Source organism: Ovis aries, chromosome 21 (genome assembly GCF_016772045.2).
Source record: "Ovis aries strain OAR_USU_Benz2616 breed Rambouillet chromosome 21, ARS-UI_Ramb_v3.0, whole genome shotgun sequence".
In the NCBI taxonomy this organism is placed as follows: Eukaryota; Metazoa; Chordata; class Mammalia; order Artiodactyla; family Bovidae; genus Ovis; species Ovis aries.
Window position 1 is genome coordinate 11,086,219 of NC_056074.1, and position 27,529 is coordinate 11,113,747.

Here is a 27,529-nt window from a genome sequence, read left to right on the forward strand (position 1 = left end):
CGTATGCCAGGAAGTTTTCAGAAAACTCAGGAGAAGTCCATGGAAATAGCTTAATGGGGCACAAGAGAGAGACTCCATTTGTTATGGAGCTTACGCTGGGAAAGTGATCAAGAAGTTAAACTATGTTGAGAAGTATATATTAGCTTCTAGTGGCATTTCAGGACTTCCCAGGTGGTGCTAGTGATAAATAATCCACCTGCCAATGCAAGCGACACAGGTTCAATCCCTGGGTTGGAAGGTAGCCTGGAGGAGGAAGTGGCAACCCCCTGCAGTATTCTCATGGGAAAATATCATGGACAGGGGAGCCTGGCGGGCTACGGTCCATGGGGCTGCAAAGAGTCAGACACCATGAGCACACATAGTGGCATTTCAGTTAAGTACTGTTACAAATGAAGTACAAGATAGATGTTACTTTAAAATTTTGTGGTTGTGGTGCCATTGACAACATCCTAAATCATATACAATTCACAATTAAAAATTCACAGCTCAACCACTGTATCTGATCCCAAATTATGCTCCTTGCTTTTTGACTCAATCCATCAAACCTGTTCTAAATTCATCCTGTACAGAGTCTTTGAATTAATCATAGTAAACTACTGCACTTATCATGTCATCCCTTATGAAGAAAACCTAGATTCTCTAGGAACTGATACTCCTAGGTCTGCTATTCAGAAAGTTTTCATGTGTATCCCCCAAAAGAGGTTGGGTTGCGGGGGGTTGGTCCATCTTGTTCCTGTGCTTGGAACGCTCTCCACTACCACACTGCCTCACATCCCACTTCTCATCTTTATCCTAGGTCTTTCCTCACTCTCACTGAACATTTTTGGACAATTTTGTCTCTATCTTTTGTCTCTTTCCTCCCAGGAAACTTCAGTGTCAGCCAGAAAGTACTCTTACTGGATAATCACTTTAATATATGCGCATGATTGGACTCTTGTGAATTTCCATGTTTATCAGTGTTGCTCCATCTCTGAAATCCTGAACCCGAAAAGCCCATCGTGTCCACAGCCTGCTACCCCTTCTTCTGTTCCCAGGTCCCCATAAATCTGTCATTTGACCTTGTCGTGACCTCAGTCTATATTTCCAGTCTCTGGGCATCCTCTCTGCTTCTCTTTTCCTGTCCTTCCTGATATATTACTCATTCCTTTAAGAGTCAGCCACATTTGCTTTTCAATCCTCAGCCCGAAGGCTATCAAGCCTTTCCTTTTCACCATTCAAGATTACTAAACTCTGTGGGAGAAAATCACATAATCACACTGACAATGTCCCACCTCTGTGCTGCTCAGCAGACCCCTACCAATTCCAGTGTCTCTATCTTGCCTCACATCTGCAATTCCAGCCATTTACTGCTTTACTTAAGTCTCGAAATTCATTCTAGACTTTTCCCTTTAATGTCCTGACATCTTAAATATATAGAGCAAAGACATCAGGCAAAAACTCCTTCAGCTTCCTTCTCGTCTACCTCAAAAAGGTCCTTTAACTTTATTATTCCAACTGAAAATAGCCCTGTAACTTTATCGAAAAGGAAGACAAAGTGGGCCTGGTAAAAAAGAAAAAATATCTTTCTCTCAACCTATGGTTGAGTCATGCTGTCTCAAAGACCAACTTGGATTTGTTCTTTTGCCAAAAAGATTTTAGATCAACCCTGGGATTTCTTTGGAAGGAATGATGCTAAAGCTAAAGCTCCAGTACTTTTGCCACCTCATGCGAAGAGTTGACTCATTGGAAAAGACTTTGATGCTGGGAGGGATTGGGGGCAGGAGGAGAAGGGGCGACAGAGGATGAGATGGCTGGATGGCATCACCGACTCGATGGATGTGAGTCTGAGTGAACTCCGGGAGTTGGTGATGGACAGGGAGGCCTGGCATGCTGCGATTCATGGGATCGCAAAGAGTCAGACACAACTGAGCAACTGAACTGAACTGAATGTTTGTGTGTTTCTAGATATTTTTATAAGGAAAAAGTTAATGATGGACTTACTCAAAATGACAAAAGAAAAAAGATCTGTAATTCTAATGTCCATGAGCAATATTAACATGTTGATGAACATACTTACAAATTTTTGCTATGCATATATTTTACAAAGTGAGATTGAAGTTTAAATCCTATACTGTACTCTTTTTTTCTTTATCTGAGGATGTACTGTGAAGATCTTTTCATCTCATGGTAACTTTGTATCCCTTGGTACAACTATACCACATGTACTTAACCTATGGTAGTTCTCAAAGAATCTGGACTCGAGACCCTCTTCCTCACTCTTCCTTTTTCAGGATTTGTCTCTCCTTCTCTCTTGTATGCTTAGTCTTCCTTCCCGTGGGCTTCTTCCCCATAGTGCATGCTGTGTAGCCCCCCCCACACACACACACACCACATTCTAAAATCTTTTACTACCCTGCCTCCTTCTCATCAGGTGCTGCCGCGTACCTCATCTAAGGACAGAACTCTTCCATAAGAACACAGATTTTCTTTACTATGTCACTGTTTTAATTCTCATCAATTCTTTGATCTCTTGGATTCAGGCACTCTCCAACCACCTGTTTGACGAAACTACTTCCTCTCTGCCATCCCCTTAAAACATTTTGCCTTAAATCATGACTAATCCCCAAAGGCAGATCTCCCGATGGCTGCTCTACTCTGTAGTGTCCAGAAAAATACTGTTGAATAAAGTGAACATTGAGACATCCTAAATGCAACTCCTAGAAGTCGGAACTGGGTGAAAATAGGCAACAGGCATTTCTTATTCTTGGGCTAAGACCTTTAGCCAAAGATACATGGATTGTCAGCATGTTAAGGGAAAAAAAAAGGAAAAATTTGTTGTCAGTAATATTACAATATGTTAGAGAAGGTAGATGAGGGAGACTTTGAATGACTTCAATAGGTAATAGCTATGAAAAAGTCATCTTTATTCTCTGTGCTATGATAAATTGCAGTACAGTTTAGAAAATTATTTTACAAAATAATAGACCTTTCTATCAAGTAATGGCCTGGGGCCATTCATCTTTTAATATTACAATATGTCATATGAAGGTCAGACATGAGGGAGATGTTAGAATGACTCATCATGAGTCCAAATAGCTATGAAAAAGTCATCTTTATTCTCTGTGCTATTCAAGATCTACTGCCCAAAATAAAATTGCTTTTAGTACAGTTTAGAAAATTATTTTACAAATAATAGACCTTTCTATCAAGTAATGTTTTTATCCTGTCATATAGCCTAGAGAATTCTTTATTTTAATCTGCTACTATCTGTTTTAACTTTTTTTAAGAAAAATCTTTACCTGCTTATGTTGGTCATCATTCTATTATATGTGTTGATCAGTGGTCAAGTTGTACACAAGTAATTTACAGTCTATGTGCATGTCAGAAATTAAATATAATTATATACTTGAATCAAGACTGCCAGGAGAAATATCAATAGCCTCAGATATACAGATGACAATACCCTTATGGCATAAAACGAAGAACCAAAGAGCCTCTTGATGAAAGTGAAAGAGGAGAGTGAAAAAGTTGGCTTAAAACTCAGCATGCAGAAAACTAAGATCATGGCATCTGGTCCCATCATTTCATGGCAAATAGATGGGGAAACAATGGAAACAGTGACAGTCTTTATTTTCTGGGCTCCAAAATCACTGCAGATGGAGACTGCAGCTATGAAATTAAAAGATACTTACTCCTTGGAAGAAAAGTTATGACTGATCTAGACAGCATATTAAAAAGCAGATACATTACTTTGTCAACAAAGGTCTGTCTAGTCAAAGCTATGGTTTTTCCAGTGGTCATGTATGGATGTTAGAGCTGGACTGTGAAGAAGGCTGAGTGCTGAAGAATTGATGCTTTTGAACTGTGGTGTTGGAGAAGACTCTTGAGAGTCCCTTCCACTGTAAGGAGATCCAACCAATCCATCCAAAAGGAAATCAGTCCTGAATAGTCATTGGAAGGACTGATGCTAAAAAGCTGAAACTCTAATACTTTGGCCACCTGATGTGAAGAACTGACTCATTGGAAAAGACCCTGATGCTGGGAAAGATTGAAGGTGGGAGGAGAAGGGAAAGACAGAGGATGAGATGGTTGGATGGTATCACTGACTCAAAGGACATGAGTTTGAGTAAACTCTGGGTGTTGGTGATGGACAGGGAATCCTGGCGTGCTGCAGTCCATGGGGTCACAAAGAGTCGGACACAACTGAGTGACTGAACTGATACTGAACTGATATACTTGAAAGTAACACATATATTATTTTGTAGTATGTGTGTATGTGCTTAGTAATTTAGTTGTGTCTGACTCTTTGTAGCCCCATGGACTATAGCCCACCAGGCTCTTCTGTCCATAGAATTTTCTGGGCAAGAAGACTAGAGTGAGTTGCCATTCCTACTCCAGGGGACCTTCCCGACCCAGGGAGTCCACCTGCATCAATTGCATCTCCTGCATTGGCAGGCAAATTCTTTGCCACTAGTGCTACCTAGGAAGCTCATTATATAGTATGCTGCTGCTGCTGCTGCTAAGTCGCTTCAGTCGTGTCCAACCCTGTGCCACCCCATAGATGGCAGCCCACCAGCCTCCCCCATCCCTGGGATTCTCCAGGCAAGAACACTGGAGTGGGTTGCCATTTCCTTCTCCAATGCAGGAAAGTGAAAAGTGAAAGTGAGGTCGCTCATTCGTGTCCGACTCTTAGTGACCCCATGGACTGCAGCCTACCAGGCTCCTCCATCCATGGGATTTTCTAGGCAAGAGTACTGGAGTGGGATGCCACTGCCTTCTCTGATTATATAGTATAAATTATAGTAAATAAAAATAAATACCTGCTGCAGCAGATATGCAGATGAGAGACTTGTATATTGATATTCTTGGTGGAAAGTGAAAGGAACATATAGATGCTACTGAAGTGAAGGGAATGCACAGAAATATTGGGGTTTGCAGATGAAATGCCAAAATTCAGTGCATCAAAATAGGTTATGGATACTGAAAGCTCAAAAAAATAGTGTTTGAGTCTTCCTTTATCTAGCGTTTATTTACTTAACATTCTCAATGCTTCCTACCTAGCCATCCTTTCTCCCGTATTTAGAATATGTAACTAAATTATCTTTACAAAGAGAAATAACCTATGATAAAATTGTAGGCCAACATTCATCAAAAAATACTTGTTGGATGACTAGATGAAGGTATGAATGAAAGACTGCATTGTCTTACTTCTGTTTGCCGCTATTGCCCTCATGTTTAGAAGGACACTGGTAATAGTGCAGTATCCAACCAGAGGAAATGAACTAATATTGATTAACCTTCACACACCTCCCAGCATCCATGCTCAGTGCTCTGCTGGTACATATATCATTTGCTTTGATCTTTCTAATAATGCTGTGAAGTAGTTACTATTATGTACATCTTACAGACAAGAAAGCTAGGTTCAAAGTTAAGAAATGTACCTAATGTGAAAAACAGGTCTGAATGGTCCAAATACATGCTCTTCCATTACAATTTTTTAAAATATTTTTATGATACTGATAAGGGTGGTATGGATTCTTTTCAAAAAAAATTTCATAGTTTGTTCTTCCTATTTTTTTTAATTTCCTTACCATCAAATTATTTAACCCGGAAGAGACAATATGATGTAAGAGGGGAAAAGTTGGTGTTTGAAGCTTAAAATATCCTGTTTGGATTTGAATTCCACTATTTACTTGCTTTCTGTCTTTAAGTAAGTTGCTTCACTCTTCTTAGCCTCAGGGTTTTCTTTTGGTTTTAATTTGTTTTTGTGTTTTGTTTTTTAATACATGAAAAGGGGAAAAATACTGTCCATCAGATAGAAGATTCAAAGAAACCTAGCTCAAAGCTTAGCATAAAAAGAAAAATGCAATAAATGTTAGTTCCAGGAAGAAAAATGCAATCAAGGTTAGTTCCAAAAAGAAAAATGTAATAAATGTTAGTTCCCTTGAGGACATTTTTAGTATTTTATTAAGAATTTTATAACTTAAAAAAAGTCTCTCCCTCTTAAGTAGTTTGAGTTATTACTTAAGCAGTTTTACTATTACCAATTAGTAATTCATAAATTTATTAGTAAAAAGCAAGTCTTTTTAAAAATATTTTAGTGGTGATCATACTTTAATTAAAATTTCATACTCAATTTTTCCCTCTCACATTTGTATAATGAACATTTTCCATTATCATTAAATATTGCTGCAGTTTCAATGGCTCTAAAATATTCCCACATTCAGATAGACATATCACAGTACTTTTAAACTATTTCTCCATTGTTTGAATGTTTCTGATTACAATTTGGTTTCTGTTTTGTTTTTAGAATTAGAAGCATGATACTGCCACAAATCTTTGAACACAAGTCATGGCACAGGTCTCTGGTTATTTCTTTAGGATAAATTCCTAGAACTGAATTACTAGATTAAATAGTATTTGAAAATAGGAACCTCTGACAGTAAAAGAAATTCTTTGTCAATAGAACCTTCTGTAAATTCATATGATTATGATATCACCGTATTTTCCTCTTCTTTTTTGTAACCCCATTTTGGGGATAATTTTCTGTTAAAGAACAATCTTTTAATGAAAAGAGAATTCTCTGAGGATACTGTGTTTATATTTGCAACCATCATTTAAATGTCTTATTTTTCATTTTATTTGCACTAAGTGTTCTTTTCATTTTACTATTTTATTTTATTTTTTCCCTCTGAGAGTTGATAGAGTGTAGTACATGAAAGAGAAAGTACCACTTGGCTAGGCAGTGGGCGTGGACTGTGGCAGTGGGCTTGGGCTTCTGTTTCTGAGGATACTGGTATTTATATTTACAGCCTTCAGTTAAATGGCAAATGTTCTTTTCCTTTTGCTTTTTTGCCTTTTCCCTGAGAGGTGACATGAAGGAGGAAGTGCCACTTCCTAACCCACTGGCTAGGCAGTGGACTTGTGTTCCCGGGGGAGAGTCAGCCAGTGTGGAGGAATGGGAACCAGAAGAAATAATGGTCCCAGGCAGCCGCATGCTCACACATGGACTCTGCCCAACTGCGAGGAAACAGCAGCCCAGCCAGAACGCTACACAGAGGCTGCCCTCACCCACGTGGCCCCTTGCAGTTTCCATTGACTGTGTCAAGTATCAACACTCAGTTAATCAGGCACCATTTTCAGGATCTAAGACTGTCACCCAGGGATCTGCCTGTTCTCATGGAGAGATGACTGCGCAGAGGACAGAGGTTCTGGGCTCTGCCCTTGCAGCTGGCCAGCTCTGGGATGCTTGTCGGGGGGATGGGAGAGATTCTGCCATGGAGAACAGCAGGCAGTGATTTCACTGCTGCTTTTTATCTCTCCCTCTCTCCACTGAACGCTGCTGTCTGGGAGCAAAGGCCTGAAAGGGAAGGCTGGGTGAGAATAACAAGGGGAGACGGGGAAGCACTTTAATAATTTCCTTAGCTGAATTCAGATGAACCTCTGCTGAAGAACTACTGTGACTGGCCAGGCCCAGTTGTCAGGCTGGGGAATCCTTGGGATCAGAAACACGGGCCTCTTTTCATTGTGGGTTCTGATTTATTCCTTTCCTCAGAGTGGATTCAAGGACAGAATTTATCAGTAAAAGTCCAAACCACCATATTCTCCATATCTGTGTGTTAGTTGTTCAGTCATATCCCACTCTTTGCAACCCCATTAACTCTTTTTTCCATGGGATTCTCCAGGCAAGAAAACTGGAGGGGTAGCGATTCCTTTCTCCAGGGGATCTTCGCAACCCAGAGATTGAACCCAGGTCTCCTGCCTTGCTGGCAGATTCTTTACCATCTGAGCCACCAGGGAAGCATATTCTCCATATTAGAGTCTAAAAGCAATGTTTGTGTGTTGCTAGGTTGTCATCAAAGCTATCACTTCAAAGATCTGTGAATCCATACAATAAAACAATGTAGCAGTGACCTACATCCTCCTCTAAAGGTTGCTATGGCATTCTTTTTTTTTTTTTTTTTCCTGTTGGCAAGAGTAGTTTTCCTGCAAGTCCAGCCAGTGATCCAGAAGAATCCTTTGAAGTCATACAGCCTAACCTCTCAGTAGATGTCTGGGTCTCTTATGATGTCTAGTGTCTAGCCAGCTACCCACTGAGTAAACGCTCCTCCCTTCCTTGCAAAGCAGGCTATTCCCAATTTGAACAGCTCTCGTCTCCTCATTCATCCTTCAGCTAAGCCACAATTTGAATTTCTGGCCTTTCCATTTTTATTTTGGAGCCACACAGAACAAAGTGACTTCTATATTAATCGTGTACTTGTATTGTGTCTTTTCTGACTCTTCCCTTTGGAAGAATATTCTCAGCAAATGTGTTTGTTTGTTCATTCATTTCATCAAATATATAAGGAACAATGTGCCACCCAAGGCACCAAGAAACAAAGGTGAATAGTATAGTTTCTGCCTTCTATAAGGTCAGTGTGAAGGAAAGAGAGACTGATAAATATACAACTTCAAAATAACACAGTGCATAGCATAGCTAAGCTGAGAAATCTACAAACTCAAATGCCATCTGAACCATCAGGGAGAGTGGGAGATTTCTCGTAGAGAAAGCAGTATGAGCAAAGGCCAGAGATGAGTTATCAAGTGGACTGTGCAGGCAAAAGCGAGCAATTCAGTGTTCCTGGGGGCTAAAATATAGAGGAAGTAGAGTGAATATTTTTCTCGAATGACAAAGTCTTAAGCGCCCTCTCCCAAGATTTTGATATCTTCAGGAGAAAGCTTTAGAACATCTTCCAGTCTGTGCTTGACTCTTTCCTTACCCCATTAATGAAGAAATCAGTATTGTTGAGGTGCCAACTCTAGTAAGACCAATATATTCTAGTTGATGTTTTTGGAGCTAGACCCAAATTACATTGAAGAAACTTATCTTCACGCCCTTTCCTTCTGAAACCCAAGATCTTGTAGAAACTGCCTCATTGGTGGCCATCGACTTGACAGTGTAGTTGAGGTGAAAGTGGAAGTGAAGTTGCTCAGTTGTGTCCGACTCTTTGCGATCCCATGGACTGTAACCTAATAGGCTCCTCCATCCATGGGATTTTCCAAGCAAGAATACTGGAGTTGGTTGCCATTTCCTTATCCAGGAGATCTTCCTGACCCAGGGATTGAACCCTGGTCTCCCACACTGTTGGCAGACGCTTTATCGTCTGAGCCACCAGGGAAATAAATTATCCTTCTTGCTGTCATCATTGTCGCCTTCTTGTCTGTTTCTTGGACCTGGCATACACCTTGTCACTTCAGGGATTTTACGTATGTTCTTCCCTCTGCTTGGGACACTCTGTCCTCCTTTCCAACTCCCACCCTTCCCTCATTAAAAGAAGCTAACCACTCTTCACCTTCAGGAAAAGTCCTTGTGTTTGGATCTGTTAGCCACTCCAGCACTCTGCACTTGTCCTTCATATGCCTCATAAACTGATAGATTCAGGGCTGCAGCTCCAAGGCTTAGCCCAGTGCCAAACACAAAGCTGATATTTAATAAATATTTAATACATACATTGAGGCAGAGGAACCAGAGATCAAATTGTCAACATCCATTGGATCATAGAAAAAATAAGGGAATTCGAGAAAAGCATCTGCTTTATTGACTACTTGAAAGTCTTTGACTGTGTAGATCACAGCAAACTGTGGAGAATTCTTAAAGAGATAGGAATACCAGACCACCTTACCTGTCTCCTGATAAACCTGTATACAGGTCAAGAAGCAACAGTTAGAACCAGACATGGAACAATGAACTGGTTCAAAATTAGGAAAGGAGTAAGACAAGATAGCATCTCTAGGAGTAACCTAGATAGCATATTAAAAAGCAGAGATATCACTTTGCCAACAAAGGTCCATATGGCCAAAGCTATGTTTTTTTCCAGTAGTCATGTATAGATGTGAGAGTTGGACCGTAAATAAGACTGAGCCCTGAAGAATTCTTTCAAATTGTGGTACTGGAGAAGGCTCTTGAGAGTTCTTTGGACAGCAGGGAGATCAAACCAGTCAATCCTAAAGGAAATCAAGCCTAAATATTCTTTGGAAGGACTGATGCTGAAGCTGAAGTTCCAATACTTTGGACACCTGATGTGAAGAACCGACTCATTGGTAAAGACCCTGGTCTTCCCTGGTGGCTCAGATGTTGAAGTATCTGCCTGCAATATAGAAGACCTGGTTTCAATCCCTGGGTCAGGAAGATCCCCTGGAGAAGGGAATGGCAACCTACTCCAGTATTCTTGCCTGGAGAATTCCATGAACAGAGGAGCCTGGTGTTCATGGGGTTGCAAAGAGTTGGACACAACTGAGCAGTTAATACTTTCACTTCTGATACTGAAAAGATTGAGGGCAGGAGGAGATCAGGGCGATGGAGAATGAGATGATTAGATAGCATCACTGGTTCAATGGATATGAAGTTGAGCAAACTCTGGGAGATAGTGAAGAACAGGGAGCCTGGCATGTTGCCATCCATGGGGTCACAAATAGTCATGACTTAGAGATTGAACAACAGTAACAAATACATTCATTATGTGACTGCTCTTAAGTAGTCAGGTAGTACCCAAGGAACATTGAAGTTTTTCAAAAGAACAGAAGTCAGAAGTCAGAAGTACAAAGACGTGGGATTTTAGTAGCCACGGTTGAAATACTAACTTCAGCCTTTTAGTGTATAATTGTGAGAACAACCCTCTGAAAATTTAGAGTTTTATTAGTTTGGTCAATAAAAATTGGTAAGATTTACCTTGACATTTGCATTGGTAGTATAACTGTCAAGTTATACTTGATCTTAACACCGAACTTCTCTAATTGAGTGCCCTACTAATTTTTCTGGATTAACAACTAATTTCTTATTCCTCATCTCTTTTCACCCATGAGCAGAACTTAATCAAACAATCGTAAATTTAGTAAGCTGTATTTGTTGTAAGAGTATATAAAGAAATTAAATATCCAGTGAGAAGGGACTGGTTAAATGACCTTAGGGAAATATTTAGTCACTTAAATGGATAATTATAAAGACTTTCTAATTGTATAAAAATGACTGAAAATATAAAGGGAATAGGAAAAAAAGGAACATAATATGGAAACAAAAATGTAGCCATGGAGATGGAAATTAAAAGAGAATATGAAAATTAAAAAAAAAAAGAAAGAAAATAAGAAATAAGTGCAATGGTTTGTAAATTTGAGGGAGACTTTTAATTATATATTGCATGCAAATTTTAGAGGGCTATCTGTACATTGGTTATCAATTACTATCGTCTACAGGAGTAAGCATAAAAGCTATATTAGAATATAAACTGTTCAAATTTACATGCTGCAACAATAATGTGTTCCTTGTCTGTATCTATAGCAAATTAAAACCTACTTATTAATGAAAAGTGTCTCACTTTTGCTATGACTCTAAAAGGGGCCATTGCCTTCTGAAGTCAAAGTTCCTGTTAACAAATAGGAAAATACATTTATTTGATGGATAAAAAATATTAGAGCAACAGTACCAGAAATAGCAGAATGGAAACACCCAAATTTCACTACTGCATCAAATCAAAGGTTTTTCACATAACCTGTTTCCATCTGTTCTTTTTTGTATGCATGTATAATTTTTATAATGGACCATGATTATCTTTTGCATTTTCTCATATTGCACAGTATCAACTTTTATTTCATCATGACCATTTTAGTTTCTAATAAAGGCTGCGTTTCTTAGAAGCAAAAATGCAAGGCCCTTTGAATAAGCAGAAGCAGGAAGCACTTGAATTCTTGCAATGCAGGGACAAACCTGAGTGTTTTCCCTGACCTTCCTATGTCTGCTGATGGTGCAGTTTATGGCTTTGCATACAAGGCTGTTATCACCTGATTTCCATTTGAGTGGTAAGATGATAACGCAGAGTACAAGGGGAACTAGGTTTAGGTGACAGCCACATCATTTAATGTCTACTTATTGTTTCTACAGGGAAATTCTGGCCTGGGATTCAGTATTGCTGGAGGGACAGATAATCCCCACATTGGAGATGACCCTGGCATATTTATTACGAAGATTATACCGGGAGGTGCTGCAGCAGAGGATGGCAGACTCAGGTAATGATCTGAAATGTTAGAATTATTTGGAAAATAAATCTGCCACATCAGTGAGACATACCTGTGCTTTGGAGAATAACAATGCTCCAAAAGTTCTGTACTTGAAAGAAAAGACTGTCAAAGCAAGCTTTCTGTAATGACTTTCCGGATCTCTTGTTGAATTTCAACTAGTATTTAATTTGTGTTTGTTGATGGCTACCGCATTCAGCACTGGGCCAGGCAGTGGGAGGAAGGAATATGAATGTCATCTTTTGTTCCATGGGGTCTTCAGTCTGGGAGGAAAGAAGAATAATATGAGCTGATGAGCAAATAGTAAAATGTGTAGAAAAGGCTATACTGTAAGTAGTATTAACACAGAAATGCCATCTTATGCACCTGGTATGTATTCACGGATTTGGGATTTTCTGTAGGAGGTGGGATGGAAAGAGTCTAAAAAGGTATTCCATGAGAAGATTCCAGGCTGAGTCTTATAAAAATAAGATTTTACTAACCTCACAAACCAGCAAGGAAGGAAACCACTGATCTTCCAACCAGATGAGGTTATGCCTGCTCAGGATACAATAGTAATGGCTGGAGCCAGGGCCCCTCTCTTCAAAGAACTAAAGATTGGGACTTCCCTGGAAGTCCTGTGGTTAAGACTCTCTGCTTCCAATGCAGGGGCTCAGGTTCAATTCCTGGTTGGGAAACTAAGATCCTAGATGCCACATGGTCCAAAAATTAAAAAAATAAAATCTAAAGGTTATTTGTCAAAATGAGAGTCACCTACATGGGGCTCTTAGTCAATAATATAAAATTGCATCAGAAGTCAAAACGCCAGCTAAAAGAATTATAGACTGAACAAGTAGGAGAGATTTCCCCTGAGGAAAACATGCCCCAGCATTATTTTAGCATGTGCGTGCCGAGTCAAATCCAACCCTTTGCGACCACATGGACGAGGACCACTAGGCTCCTCTGTCCATGGGGTTTTTCGGGCAAGAATGCTGAAGTAGGTTGCCATTTCCTACTGCAGGGGATCTTCCCAACCCAGGGATTGTACCCGCATCTCCTGCGTCTTCTGTTTTGCAGGCGGATTCGATTCTTTACTGTTTAACCATTGGGGAAGCTACTAGATTATAAATCTCCTTAGGTCAAGCAGTTATATATAGATATGAGTTCATAAATACTTTCTGAATGAATGAGTGAATTTTTGCATGAATCAATGAGTAAAATGAGAAGGGAGAGGAGGGTAAATCAATAGGTAGGGAGAGAGGGTCGTGCAGACCAAGACCGACAGTTACGAATAGTTTTAGCTTGCATATGTGTGTATGTGTTAAGCTGCTTCCGTCATGTCCGACTCTTTGCAACCGTATGAACCATAGCCTGCCAGGCTCCTCTGCCCATGGGATTCTCCAGGCAAGAATACTGGAGTGGGTTGCCATGCCCTCCTCCAGGGGATCTTCCCAACCCAGGGATTGAACCCTGGTTTGTTATGTCTGCTGCACTGGCAGGCAAGTTCTTTACCACAAGCACCCCCTGGGAAGCCCTTGGGCTGCATGGAACCACACTGAAAACTGTGGCCTAAGTGGCAGATATGTAAGCTTCATTGCTCTTCCTCAGGGTGCTTTTTTGTGAAGCATAAAGAGGCCGGCTTGCTGATTTTTATAAAGCAGCCGAGAACACTTTTTTGGTCTCCAGCTGTTCTGATGCAGTGATTATTTTTGACAGCTGCATCTTTGCAGTTTGTCAAGGAACATCACACCTTTTTTCAGGTACATCTGCATCTCCTATCAACAAGAAAGGAAATGAGTGGCGCTCCCACAGGATTCACATGCTTTTTGATGATAGAACCTTCAGGCTGAATTGACAAAACTGATTTCTGGGTGAGGGGACGACATCCATGCTGCAGAGTGGGAGATTAGAAATAGATGTGTAATTCTAAGAGTCATGGTGGGGGTAGTATTTGCTAATATTGGACCCTGGAGAACCTCCATTTTTTGTTTCATTTATTTTTTAATTTTATTTTTATTTATTTTTTTAGCACCAAGAAACATTTTGTATTGGGGTACAGCCGATGAACAATGTTGTGACAGTTTCAGGTGAACAGTGAAGAGACTTAGCCATACATATACATGTGTCCATTCTCCCCCAAACCCCTCTCCCATCCAGTCCGGTACGTTACATTCAGCAGAGTTCCATGTGCTATACGATAGGTCTTTGCTGGTTACCATTTTAAATACAGCAGTGTGTATATGACCTTCCCAAAGTCCCTAACTGTGCCTTCCCCCCCAGCAGCCACAAGTTCATTTTCAAATCTGTGAGTCTTTTTCTGTTTTGTAATTAAGTTCATTTGTATCATTTCTTTTTAGATCCTACATATAAGGGATGTCATATGATATTAGGAGAAGCTCCATTTTAAAAGTTCAGAAATAAAGTTGTTAGAGGAAACTTCAGAAAAGTGGACCATAATCATTGTTTCATACCATTCTTTTTTTTTTTTTTAATTTTTACTCTATTTTACTTTACAATACTGTATTGGTTTTGCCATACATTGACATGAATCCACCACGGGTGTATACAAGCTCCCAAATTCTGAATCTCCCTCCCACCTCCCACCCCCATACCATTCTTTACCTAGAAGTAGGGAAGCTTTCACCTCCGCCACATTGCCGCCCTAAGCATCAGATAAAATGGACTTTATGTGATTATTCTACAGATAAGAATGAAAAATGGCATCTCTGAGAGTGCCACCACTCTGCGTATGCCTACAGAGATAAAAGGAAGTTCTGCTGTGTTGAAAGCATTATTCAGTAGTTGTAGAGAACATAATCATAATGGCCACTAACATTTATTGAGCTTTCATCACGTGTGGAGCACTGTGCTCATGGAGGAAGGCTAGATAGATGGGTGGGTGGGTGGGTGGATGGATGGGTGGATACACAGACTGAAGGACAGACGGATAAGAATGTAAATAGAGATGTAGACACACACACACGATATTTTATAGACTTAAAACAGCCATGTGAGGTAGTTATAGTTAGTATGGCCATCATAGTATGGACTTAGGAAATTAAGATTTAAATTTTTTAAGATGACACATCTATCTTTGAATACATTCCAACATCTATATGTCACTTATATATACTCTCTAAACTCTTGTTCACTGGTAGAATCCCCTACCTCATGGGACCTTGGCCTAAAAATTCCCAAATATAAACTTTTACTCATGCTAATGGGAAATTCTGAACTCTGCGAAGTTTGCTCTTTTTCTACTGAGCCACAGTTGTTTTTATTATGAACTCTACTCACGGGTCTTTGTCCTGGCTTCCTGCAATCAAGGAGTGGGGATAGTATTTGCTAATATTGGACCCTGGAGAAGTTCCATTTTTTGGTTTCATTTATTTTTTTAATTTTATTTTTATTTATTTCTTAACACACAAAACAACATTTTGTATTGGGGTATAGCCGATTAACAATGTTGTGATAGTTTCAGATGAACTGCGAAGAGACTCAGCCATACATACGCACGTATCCACTCTCCCCAAACTGCTCTCCTGTCCAGTCCAGCACATAACATTGAGCAGTGGGCTGTGACTGTGTGTGTGAATATTGCCCGGTGAGGTTGTGCAGTGAATGACCTGAAAAACTCTGAAGAGTGATCCTAGCAGGACCGTTTCTCCAACCCACATCACAGCCTTGTTACCTGCGTGAGGACAGCTCTGGAGTGGGCCTCCAGTTCATGATAGAGCCTTGCTACTACCGCTGAGACTGTTTCCCATCTTACTCCTTTCTGCCATGAACTTGGATGGTTTAGGGGCATCTGAGAGCTCAAGAATAACAGTTGAAAGTCTGGCATTATGATATGAAGGATGACTTCAGAATTCACCTTTTTATCTGGTTCAAAGCCTACATTTTACAGATGGGGAAACTAAGGCTCAAACAAGTGATTTATCCTGAAGCATCAATCATTCAGGGGTCAGTTTTAACTAGGCTCCAACTGTCTTGACTCAAGAAAATAACATTCTAAGGTAGTGTTCAGTGTCAGTAAAACCCAAGCCCATCTACGAAGTCTTTTCTCAGTGTGGCAGGAACACTCCGAAGCTGGACCAGCAATGTGTGAAGAGTACTTTCTATCTCACCATTAGTCTTTTTGAACAAGGTAGCAACACATAAGGTAGCAATGAACTCTGGAAAGATGTTGGTTCTAATACCTGAATATAAACATATTTGGTTTTGGAAAAATTCAACTTTTAGGTGCTGTTTTCTCATCTATAAAGTGATTACAATAATACCTATTCTGAAGAGTCAGTAAGATAATCTAAGTCCCTAGCTGTACCAAGTAACTTTCAGCAGCGTTTGCCCCTTTTCCTTACCAGCCCTCTCCTCTCAGTAGTCTTTCCTCTGTCATTTTTCCATTCCTCCTTCTTTTCCCTGTGGTATTCTGTTCCTTCTCCTCTCATCCTTTCCAACTTTCTTTTAGTCCCTTTTCATCCTCTATGGCCATCCTGTTGCTATGTTTTCACATCCCCTTTTCTCTTGATGATAACATTGAATTAAAACCCATTAGCTATGGTACTTAAAGAGTGTCTATGTTTCTTTTCTCAAGTTTATAATACAATCAGTTGAATCTGCTGTTTCCCTTACTGAAAAACTAAGCTCACAAACTAAACATAGTTCTGTTTTGTTTTTCAACCTGACAAATTGTTTGGTCTATCCTATGAGTTAGACTCACAAAAGTTTTCTAATGTGTACTTCTCATTATAAATTTTATTTTGACAATTAAATAATACTTGAAAGAGAAGCTGAAGCCTAGAAAAGTGAGGTGATGCGTCTGCTCCAAGGAGAGTAGTAATCTGGGCTCTATACTAGTGAATAATAATTAGGTCAGTAATCATAATAGCAAGGACAACACAATACCTCAATGTGCCAACAACTTTTCTGGCACATTAGCTCATTTAAGGGGCATAACTTGATGACAGTAATATTATTACTCCCACTTTTTAGGTAAGAAAATCAAGAAACTGATAAAAGCGGTTAAGTACCTTAAGAAGGTTGTACTGCTAGTACATGTTGGAGCCATAATTTGAACTCTAGGCAGCCTGGGTCGAATGTCCATGTATTTATGTTCTAAGTTATCCTGCAGGGTGGGAGAAATGCTATTTCAAAGACACACGGTGCTAAGCAGCATTCTCAAAATGCCGCTCCTCAGGATTCTACACACTAATTCATACAACCTGTGACTGTGATGAGCTGTCACTCCTGTGATTGGGTTACATTGTATGGCATAGTTGACGCAGGATAGGGAGAGTATACAGGTTAGCCTGATCTAATCACGTGAGCCTTAACAGTGGAGAGCTTTCTCTGGCTGGTAGCAGAATGGAAAGTCGAAGAGATTCAGAATCAGTGAAGTACTCAACATCGTTCCTGGTTTGAAGATGGAGGAGGCCGTATGAAAAAGGATGAGGATGGCCCCTAGGAGCAGAGAGAGGCCCCAGCTGATAGCCAGCAAGGAAGCAGGGACCTCCATCCCATAACTACAAGCAATCAAGTCTGACCACAACCACATGAGTTGGAAGAAGACCCTGAACTCCAGATGAGAATGTAGCTCGGTTGACACCAGGATTTCAGCCTTGGAGGAACCTGAGCAGAGATTCCAGCCCTGCTAGGCCAGACTTCTGACTTACACAAACAGTGAGCTAATAAATAGTCATGTTTCAAGTTGCTAAACCTGTGGTAACTCTATAAGGAGGAATGATGCACTAACATCTACATTATTCTGGGAATTCTGAGTTCGTTATGAAAAGCCTTCCTGTGCGTCCTCAGTCACACCCAATGTAAAATGAGTGTGCAGGTTTAAGAGGCATGTGAAGTGAGAGGTGACTTTCTCCTTAGTTAGATCAGATTCCAAACTGAACTCAAGTCTCAGTGGTTGCCTCAGAGGAGAGATGTAGGAGAAAGAACATGCTATTTGGTATAGCAGATCTGGGCTTCAAGTTCTGCTTTCTAGCTAAGTGACCTTGGACCTCTTTTTAAGCTCTGTGCTCCAGGTCCCTCACTGGTAAATTGGAGGTAGGAACATATGTTTCAGGAAGCTGCAGTAAAGATTAAATAAAATAGGGAGTGTGAAGAAGTTGTGTAAAATTCAAAGGCTCCCAACACCCCTCAATCCACAGAAGTGGTCATTTCACAGAAAATTGAACTTAAGCCACAAGGCTGTGACAGGCCGGAAGGGACACTTACGGAGAACAGAGTTCTAAAATGACCTTCAGAGGCCCCATCCCCTGAATACGGGAGGATATGTGAGTATGCTAGTATGTCACTCCTATGATAATGTTTCTTTTTGTGACAGAAGAGATTTCATAGGTGTAATTAAGGTGCCTAATCAGTTGACCTTGAACTACTTAAAAAGGAGATTATCCCTTGTAAGGAGAAAGAAATGGCAGCCCAATCCAGTAATCTTGCCTGGAGAATCCCATGGACAGAGGAGCCTGACAGGCTACAGTTCATGGGGTCCCAAAGAGGCGGACATGACTGAGTGACTTCACTTCTTCACTTCATCCCTTGTAAGCCTGATCTAATCCAAGGAGTACTGTAAAAGTATAGATTTACAACATTGTAAATCAACTATACTTCATTAAAAAAAAAAAAAAGAAGAAGGAAAGTACAGATCCCGTTGATCTGGATGAGGCAAACCTCCATGTCAGTCAAACAGCTGATTTCTGCTAATAACCCCTTGAGCTTGGAAGAGAACCCCAAACTTCTGAAAGAGTACAGTTTAGCTGACACCTTGATTATAGCCTGTGGTACCCAGAATAGAAGAGTCCATAAACTGTGTCCAGATTTCTAATCCACTAAAACTCGGAGATAATAAGTGCATAGCGCTTTAAACTGAAGATGTTGTGATAACCTCTCATGAAGTAATAAAAAGTTAGTATGAACTCTACGGCATTCTGGACCCTGATATTGTGCTGTAGACAGGATTGTCTCTGCCAGCACTACCACACTCTGATCTTCAAAAATACTGATCAAGCTTCCTGGCCAGACTCACACACGTGGAGGCAAAATGTGAAAAGCATTCAGAAACAAGGGAGTGGATCAAGGTCAGAAATGGGGAAGAAATGGTCCCTCAAGGAGAGGGACAGCAGAGACAGAGGTTAGCTGAGATATCTTGTTACAGCTGATGGCTGGAGATTTGAACCTGGGTTGGGAGAGAGGGAGAGTCAGAAGCTCTAACGAAAATGTGAGATAAGGGCTAAGTTAAAAGGCCAGCAAGACATCATGTGATGGTTTAAAGGAATTTCTTTGGATAGTGATTTTTTCCCTGTGCAGCCTCTTTTTAAATATAATGTATTGTGTACATATTTTTATGAATATGATAATTGTCCTTTTGGGATATGTATACAATGCAGAAGGGTAGACGAAAGCTACACAAAACACAACATTTTCATTTTTACACTAAATAATATCAACATCTTTGTTGATACAAAAGTATTAATATTTTTCTACACTTATTTCTGGTATTTTTGCTATTCTATTTGTCTTTAGTTTAGATCACACTATATATAATATTTAGCATTTGTTTAACTTTGCATAACTTTATTTCATAAACTTTTCCCTATATCATTTTAAGAAAAAAACCTTTACATATATTTTAATTTCTGTTTAATAATATGTTTACTATATACATTGTTAGGAGTTTTAGGTTATTTTCAGTTTCTTAGCATTTTAAAAAACTGGCTATCTTTTGGAAGACATTACTGACTCTGTCTTTCATAAATTCTTTAGGATATATTTCTAGCAGTAGAATTTCTGCATCAAAAGGTATGCACATTTCAAAGAATTTTGACACATATTACTAAATTTCCTTCCAGAAAGATTCTAGTTCCACCAACAGTCTTAGAGAGCGCCTGTTTTACAATATATCATTAGCATTTCATGCGCTTGAAAGTATATGATTTGGGGCTATTGGCCAAGGCAAACACTGGTACCTTTCCTTGCTTTGCTTTGAATTTATTTGATTAACAGAAAAATTGAACTTTAAAAAAATGTAACAGTCATTTATATTTTTTCTTCTAGAAGTCGTTATTAAAATTTAATAACATTGCTTATCTTTAATGTAAGAACATTAGGTTTTCTTCCAGAACAAAATATATATATTTCCATGCTTTGAAGGATGATTTTTGTTTCAACTTTTGTATTTGAATCATATAAGTGCCTTCTGCGTGGCTTCAAGTCCCAGGATTGCAGAGGGCCAATATTGATCTGACATCTGGGGAAGAGCTATCACACGACAGTCTCTGTTTGATGATGCAGAAATGACATTCTGCACAGCAGTGCATTTATGAAAGCCATTCACAGCACAAAAGCAGCGTGCAGTAGCAGGCAGAAGAGATGGCTGCTTGTCAATTTCCTGACGAGTGACACAAGTTAACCTCTTAGCCCCCAGCATAATCATTTCTACTCCCAGACAAGATGGAGAAAAAAAATTTTTTTCCTTAAGTTCATTGCTTCATTTGTTCCTTCTGTGTCTGTTTACAGGTAGGGTTGGCTTTGTCCTCATGAAAGCAAAGAGAACACAACCCCTGTGTTCTAAACTGCATTGTCCTTCGGTTGACATTTGTCAATTCATTGTTTTGTCTTTTCATTATACTCATTAACTCGTAATTTTTAAATAATTACATGAAGTGGAAAAGAGAGGCAAAGGGGAAGAAAAGGGAGAGATAAAGGAAAAGGAAAAAGAAGAAACATTAGTGATCATCAAAGATGAAAACATCACATAACTTGGGAATGGAGAGCACAAACCTAAATTTAAACGTTTTTCTGTGCCAGTGAGAAGCGCTAAACAGAGCACAGGGAGTGATTTTCAAGCGTCACAGTCTGAAACTTACTCCCAAGACCCACTTTCAGACTGTTTAAGGAAATAATAAATCACTAGTACATGAAACAATAGAAGAGATTGCGAAATCCACAGAGAACCTCTTCACATTGAACTTGCATTAGTTTGGACAATGGCAAACAAAACCCTTGAGTTACCAAGTCCAACATGTCAACTTCCATCAAAGGGGTAATACTCGCCCCAAATAATTGTGATAATGCCTAATGCTAAATTGTCCATTCAAAGACAGAGACTCTCAGTGTTTTCAAAGCCACCTGGACTTCTTTTTCATTATTGTTTTGAGGCAAAAGTGGTACATTAGCCCTACTGTTGCCCTTAATGAGATCATCCTCATGAGAAGGGTGATTTCATTATCCAGGGCAAATTACAGTTGGATCTGATTAGACTCCTTATCCTTCCATCTCTGCCCACAGAAGGGAAAGGAGTAAGAGAGCATAGTCCCCTGTCCTTTGATTTCCTCTGTCAATATTGTGTGTGTAGGCTTAGTCACTCAGTCATGTCTGACTCTCTGCAGTCTCCTGGACTGTAGCCCACCAGGCTCCTCCATCCATAGGGATTCTCCAGACAAGAATCCTGGAGTGGGTTGCCATGCCCTCCTCCAGGGGATCTTCCCAACCCAGGGATTGAACCCAGGTCTCCCGTATTGCAGGTGGATTCTTCCCATCTGAGCACCAGGGAAGCCCTCTATCAATATTAGCAGCCCTAACTATGTTGATAACATGCTTAGACAAGAAAAAATCAATTAGCAGGTAGTTCTGTAGTACCTGGTAATGACAAGTCCTCAACAGTTTAGAGCTGTTGTCGTTGTTCAGTCTCTAGGTTGTGTCTGACTATGAGACCCCAAGGACTGCAGCATGCCAGGCTCTCCTGTCCTTCACTATCTCCTGGAGTTTGTCCAGCTTCATGTCCACTGAGTTGGTAATGCCATTTAACTCTCTCATCTGCCGCCCTCTTTTTCTTTTGCCTTCAATCTTTCCCATGGCTGCAGTCACAATCAGCAGTGATTTTGGATTCCTAGAAAATATATCTGTCAATGCTTCCACTGTTTCCCCTTCTATTTGCCATGCAGTGATGGGGCTTCCCTGATAGTTCAGTTGGTAAAGAATCCACCTGCAAAGCAGGAGACCCCTGTTTGATTGCCTGAGTCAGATGGGACTAGATACCATGATCTTAGTTTTTTGAATGTTGAGTTTCAAGCCAGCTTTTTCACTCTCCTCTTTTACCCTCCTCAAGAATTTCTTTAGTTCCTCTTCACTTTCTGCCATTGGAGTGGTATCATCTGCATATCTAAGGTTGTTGATATTTCACCTGGCAATCTTGGTTCCAGCTTGTGATTCATCCAGCCTGGCATTTCACATGATGGTGACTGCAGCCGTGAAATTAAAAGACACTTGCCCCTTGGAAGAAAAGTTATGACCAAACTAGACAGCATATTAAAAAGCAGAGACATTACTTTACCAACAAAGGTACATCTAGTCATGTATGGAGAGTGGGACTATAAAGAAAGCTGAGCACTGAAGAATTGATGCTTCTAAACCGTGGTGTTGGAGAAGACTCTTGAGGGTCCCTTGGACCGCAAGGAGCTCCAACCAGTCCATCCTAAAGGAGATCAGTCCTGAATATTCATTGGAAGGACTGAAGCTGAAGCTGAAATTCCAATTATTTGGCCACCTGATGCAAAGAACTGAATCATTTGAAAAGACCTTGATGCTGGAAAAGATTGAAGGTGGGAGGAGAAGGGGACTACAGAGGATGAGATGGTTGGATGGCATCACCAGTTCAATGGATGTGAGTTTGGGTAACCTCCGGGAGTTGGTGATGGACAGGGAGGCCTGGTGTGCTGCAGTCCATGGGGTTGCAAAGAGTTGAACACGACTAAGCAACTGAACTGTGAACAGAATGGGAAAAAATATTTGCAATAATATAGCAGATAGTGGACTTGTATCCAGACTATATAAAGAACTTTTATAGCTCAACAACAGAACAAGTAACCTAGTCAGAAAATTGGCGAAGGATTTGGAGTAATTTCCTACTGCTGCCATCAAAACCATGGTGGCTTAAAACAGCACAAATTTATCATCGTATAGTTCTGGAGGTCAGAAATCCAAAATCAGACTCACTGAAGTGAACCCATGCTGTTGACAGGGCAGCTCCAGAGGAGCTCTGGAACAAACCATCTCCTTTCCTTTTCCTGCCTTCTTAGGGCCACTGGAATTTCTTGGCTCATAACTGTTTCCTCCATCTTCAAAGATCATCAGTCCAACCTTTGCTTCTGTCGTATCTCTTCTCTGACTATGACTCTCTTGTGTCTTTCATTAAGGATTCCTGTGACTACTTTTAACTTGCCTAGATAATATAGGATAATTTCCCTATCTCACAATTCTGATTTTAACTGTATCTGTAAGGTGGAGCTGATGGTAAAGAACTTGCCTGCCAATGCATTAGCCAAAAGAGACCCGGGTTTGACCCCTAAGTTGGGAAAATCCCCTGGAGGAGGCAATGGCAGCCCACTCCAGTAGTCTTGCCTGGAAAGTTCCACGGACAGAGGAGCCTGGCAGACTACAGTCCACGGGGTCACAGAGTCGAACACGACTGAAGCAAATTAGCATGCACGCACATAAAGTCTCTTTGGCCTGTGCTATAATATATTCACAGGTCAGAAATGAGGACTTGTACTTTTTGAAAGACCATTATTCCGCCTACCACAGATTTGAATAAGTATTCTTTGACAGAAGATTTAAAATGACCGATAACACATAAAAAGACTTTCAGCATAATCCTGATGTCCATCAACACATAAAATATGCTATATTCTTACAGTGGAATATTATTCAACCATGGAAACAGATGAAGTTCTAATGCATGCTACATCAGTAAACCCTGAAACAATATCCTAAATCAAAGAAGCCAGATACAAAAGGCTACATATTGTATAATTTTATTTCAATGAAATGACCAGATTAGGGAAACCCATATAGATAAAAGTAGGTTAATGGTTGTCAGGGACTGGTAATGAATATGGATTTCTTTTAGACACAATGAAAGTGTTATAAAATTCCCTCAAGCTAAGGATTGCACAGTCTGTGAACATACTAAAAAAGATCACTGACTTGTATACTTTAAGAGGGCAAATTTTAAAGTATGTGAATTATATCTCAACAAGTCTGTTATAAAAATATCCAATTTGCTGGCATAAAATAGTCATCCTTATTTATAAATCTGAGAATTTATTTCTAGTTTCCAAAAGCCCTTGACTTCTTTGTATTGCTGTTAAGTTATAGATTTATTTCATCTGAAGTTCCATCATTTAGAAAAGTTCTTGAATCTGTTTGCCAAGTAGAGAATACTTGTGATTTGGACTCCATGCCTATATGGCCTAATGAATCTTTAAAGCAGGCAAATATCAAATGCTGTTCCCATTTCCTAGATAAACCAGCAGATATTTGACCTTGTGTCCTAACTGCTAAAGTATCCATAATTTACAAAAATGGTCTTATGTGTAAAGTCTTTATTTTCAAAAGCCAAAGGCGTATTAGTGAAGTGCATTAAAATTTAGGAGGATTAATTCAGACTGAGTTTTTCAAGTTCAGTTATCCAAATACAATTAAGGAAGAAAAGAATATATGGGTTTTTCAAAAGAGAACAATAAGGTTATTGAAACATAGATGTGGTGGTTCATATCCCCTAAGGCTGATTCCATGAGGCTGTAAACATTTTGATTTAATTCTAGTCCGTGCTTTGTGTAGAGGGAGCAATTTCTGACCTTGTTTGTAGGTCTAGGCCCAAACTTCCAGTTCAGACTGAAAGCTAACAAGATGCACGGCTTTGGTGATGGTTAGAGAGAGACCTGGGCATCTCTGCTATTAACTAGCTCTGAGACCTTGAGAGGGTTCCACAGCCTTCTTAACCTTAGCATCTTTCTCCATGAAATAAGTATGGTAGAGGATCTTTGGGAATTTTCAGTTTAAAAATCAAATTCTGTTTATTTATTTGACTTTTGTTGACAATCTGAGACATTCAGAATTCTATTACCATGGCCAGGAGATCAATCCTTTGTTTTGATTAAATCTGTAACTGTGAGAAGATATGATCTTCATTACATTTCTGTAGCAAAGAACTGATCATGACTTAAATGCTGATGTCATTTATTATTATTTATTGTAACAGTCTCCCAGAAGGAATATTGTTATTCTAATATTCTAAAACTATATTTAATTTGATTTTTGCAAATAACTCCTTGGGATCTTTACCAAAAGCAAAATGGTTTCTGGGAGGGAGAATGGTGGTGGTGGTTTAATTGCTAAGGCGTATCCCACTCTTGCGATGCCGTGGACTGTAGCCCACCAGGCTCCTCTGTCCATGGGGATTCTCCAGGCAAGAATGCTGGAGTGGGTAGCCATTTTCTTCTCCAGGGTATACTCCCGACCCAGGAACTGAATCTGGGTCTCCTGCACTGCAGGCAGATTCTTTACCGACTGAGCGATAAGGGAAGGCCCAGGAAGGAGGGGAAGACACTCAAATTTTCTCCTGGTTTCTAATTCAGTGATAACTCTAGTTATTTCCAGGAATGGCTTTTCTAAACAGCTAATAAATTATGTCATTATTTAGAAATGCCCAATAATGTGGTTAGCTTTGGGCAAGCATGAAATCATTGCAAATTGGCTTAGCAGATGCCAAAATCATACATGTATTTTATATATGTAAATATATATGTACTATATATGTATATATATTTATATGTATATAGTAACTAGATCTGATATATATATAATTTTATATATATATCAGATCTAGTTACTATTTTTTTCAATTTCTATACAATAGCTATGGCAACAGCAAAATGGAGACTTACATATCACCTCCCATATTCCAGATAAGGTTTCTCTTCACACTGCCCAGTTCAAACCAGGTGATCTTTGCCTGCATGCTGTCCCTCCACTCTCCCATATCCCCTTCCCACCCACCTCTGTACATTGTACTTTAGTTTCCTAAATGAAGCTGAGCTGGAAAACCAGGTTAAAATTTAGAATTACTGGACTTCCCTGGTGATACAGTGGATAAGAATCCACTTGCCATTGCTGGGGTTAAAGTTAAAGTCGCTTAGTCATGTCCGACTCTTTGCGACACTCTATACAGTCCATGGAACTCTCCAGGTCAGAATACTGGTGTGGGTAGCCTTTCCCTTCTCCAGGGGATCTTCCCAACCCAGGGATGGAACCCAGGTCTCCCGTATTGCAGGCGGATTCTTGACCGAGTGAGCCACCAGGGAAGCCCGAGAATGCTGGAGTGGGTAGCCTATCCCTTCTCTAGCGGATCTTCCTGACCTAGGAATCGAACCGGGGTCTCCTGCACTGCAGGCGGATTCTTTACCAACTGAGCTGTCAGGGAAGCCCCCCCAAAAGGGGATTCTGGGGCTGCATGGGCCAGAAATGCAGGGGACACAGGTTTCATTCCTACTCCCAGCAGATCCCACACGCCTTGGAGCAAGTGAAAGTGCGTGGGGCCCAGCTCCCGAGCCCACCAGCCGCAGCTGCTGAGCCTGCATCCTGCAGCTACTGGAGCCAGCGAGCCTAGAGCCTGTGCCCCACAGCAGGGAAAGCTGCTGTCAGGAGCAGCCCGTGCACCACGGTGAAGAGGAGCCCCTGCTCAGGACAGCTGGAGAAGGCCTGTGCGCAGCAGTGAAGACCCAGTGCAGCAAAAGACAAGTGATAAATGAACAAACTACCAGAAAATAAAAACAAAAAGAACTTAAAATTTCTAGAGACCTGCACCAGAAACTTCAGCACAGGGAAAGCAGCCCCCAGTCTCCAGCTCCCAGACTCTTCCCCTTCCCTTCCAACTTCCTTCCTGCTCCATGAGGGCCCCCTGCGAGCTTGCCTGTCACAGTACAGCTGCACCTCTGAGCTTCATCCACAGCCTCTGCGAATACCTGTTCTTTGACCACTGTTGAGCCTCGGCCTACACCATCAGCCCTTAGGAACCTGAATTTGAGAAAGAGGTCCACAGAACCACTACAGTGAGCTGCAGTCAGAGAATCCCAGAAGATTTCTTTGTGGGGAAGGGAAAGTAAACTTTAGCTGGTTGCCTCCTCTTGCTCTGTAGGTCCCTATGAAGTGATCATTAGAGAACATCAATCCCTAAAAGGTTAATTGGCAGATACAATAAGGGAAATTATATTCATTGAGCTTTAGGGCCTAGTAAAAATAAAATGAATAGGACATGTATGTTATTGGTAGCGTTCTTGGCTTTTAGGATTTCTCACGTTAAGTTTTGTTGCCTTCATCCCAGTTTATAGAGAACAAGTCTTCCTTTGTCTTAGCGATAACTCCTTTATTTGCTTTAGATCACTTTGTTGTTTTCTTGACCACTTTATCTGCAGAGGGAACATGGGAATCTCTATGCCCCCTTAATATGCCACCATTCTGTGTGTCTGAAATCTCATTTTTATTTATTCTTTATTATATTTCCTGTGACATCCCTGCCCGTTATTTGCCCTGTCCCTTACTCTAAATATTGTCCCTGACTTAGAACTAATATGAGCTACCATCTGTTAAACTTACTTCCATGAGCTTATGGAGACTCAAAGAGGTTAAGTTATAAGTGGTGAGCCAAAATTCTAATCTAGTCTCTTTTTTTCAA

At 40.2% G+C, this 27,529-nt stretch overlaps 1 protein-coding gene across 37 annotated transcripts in view; it reads left to right on the forward strand.

Annotated features, from left to right (window-relative positions):
- The window catches only part of DLG2 (discs large MAGUK scaffold protein 2), a 2,369,976-nt gene that overhangs the window by 1,625,812 nt on the left and 716,635 nt on the right, over nucleotides 1-27,529 (forward strand). For all 37 annotated transcript variants that reach the window (XM_042238120.2, XM_060403917.1, XM_060403919.1 and 34 more), the window contains one exon: nucleotides 11,894-12,018. In XM_042238120.2, the coding sequence (XP_042094054.1) occupies nucleotides 11,894-12,018 (125 nt within the window). The remainder of the gene's footprint in view (nucleotides 1-11,893; nucleotides 12,019-27,529) is intronic.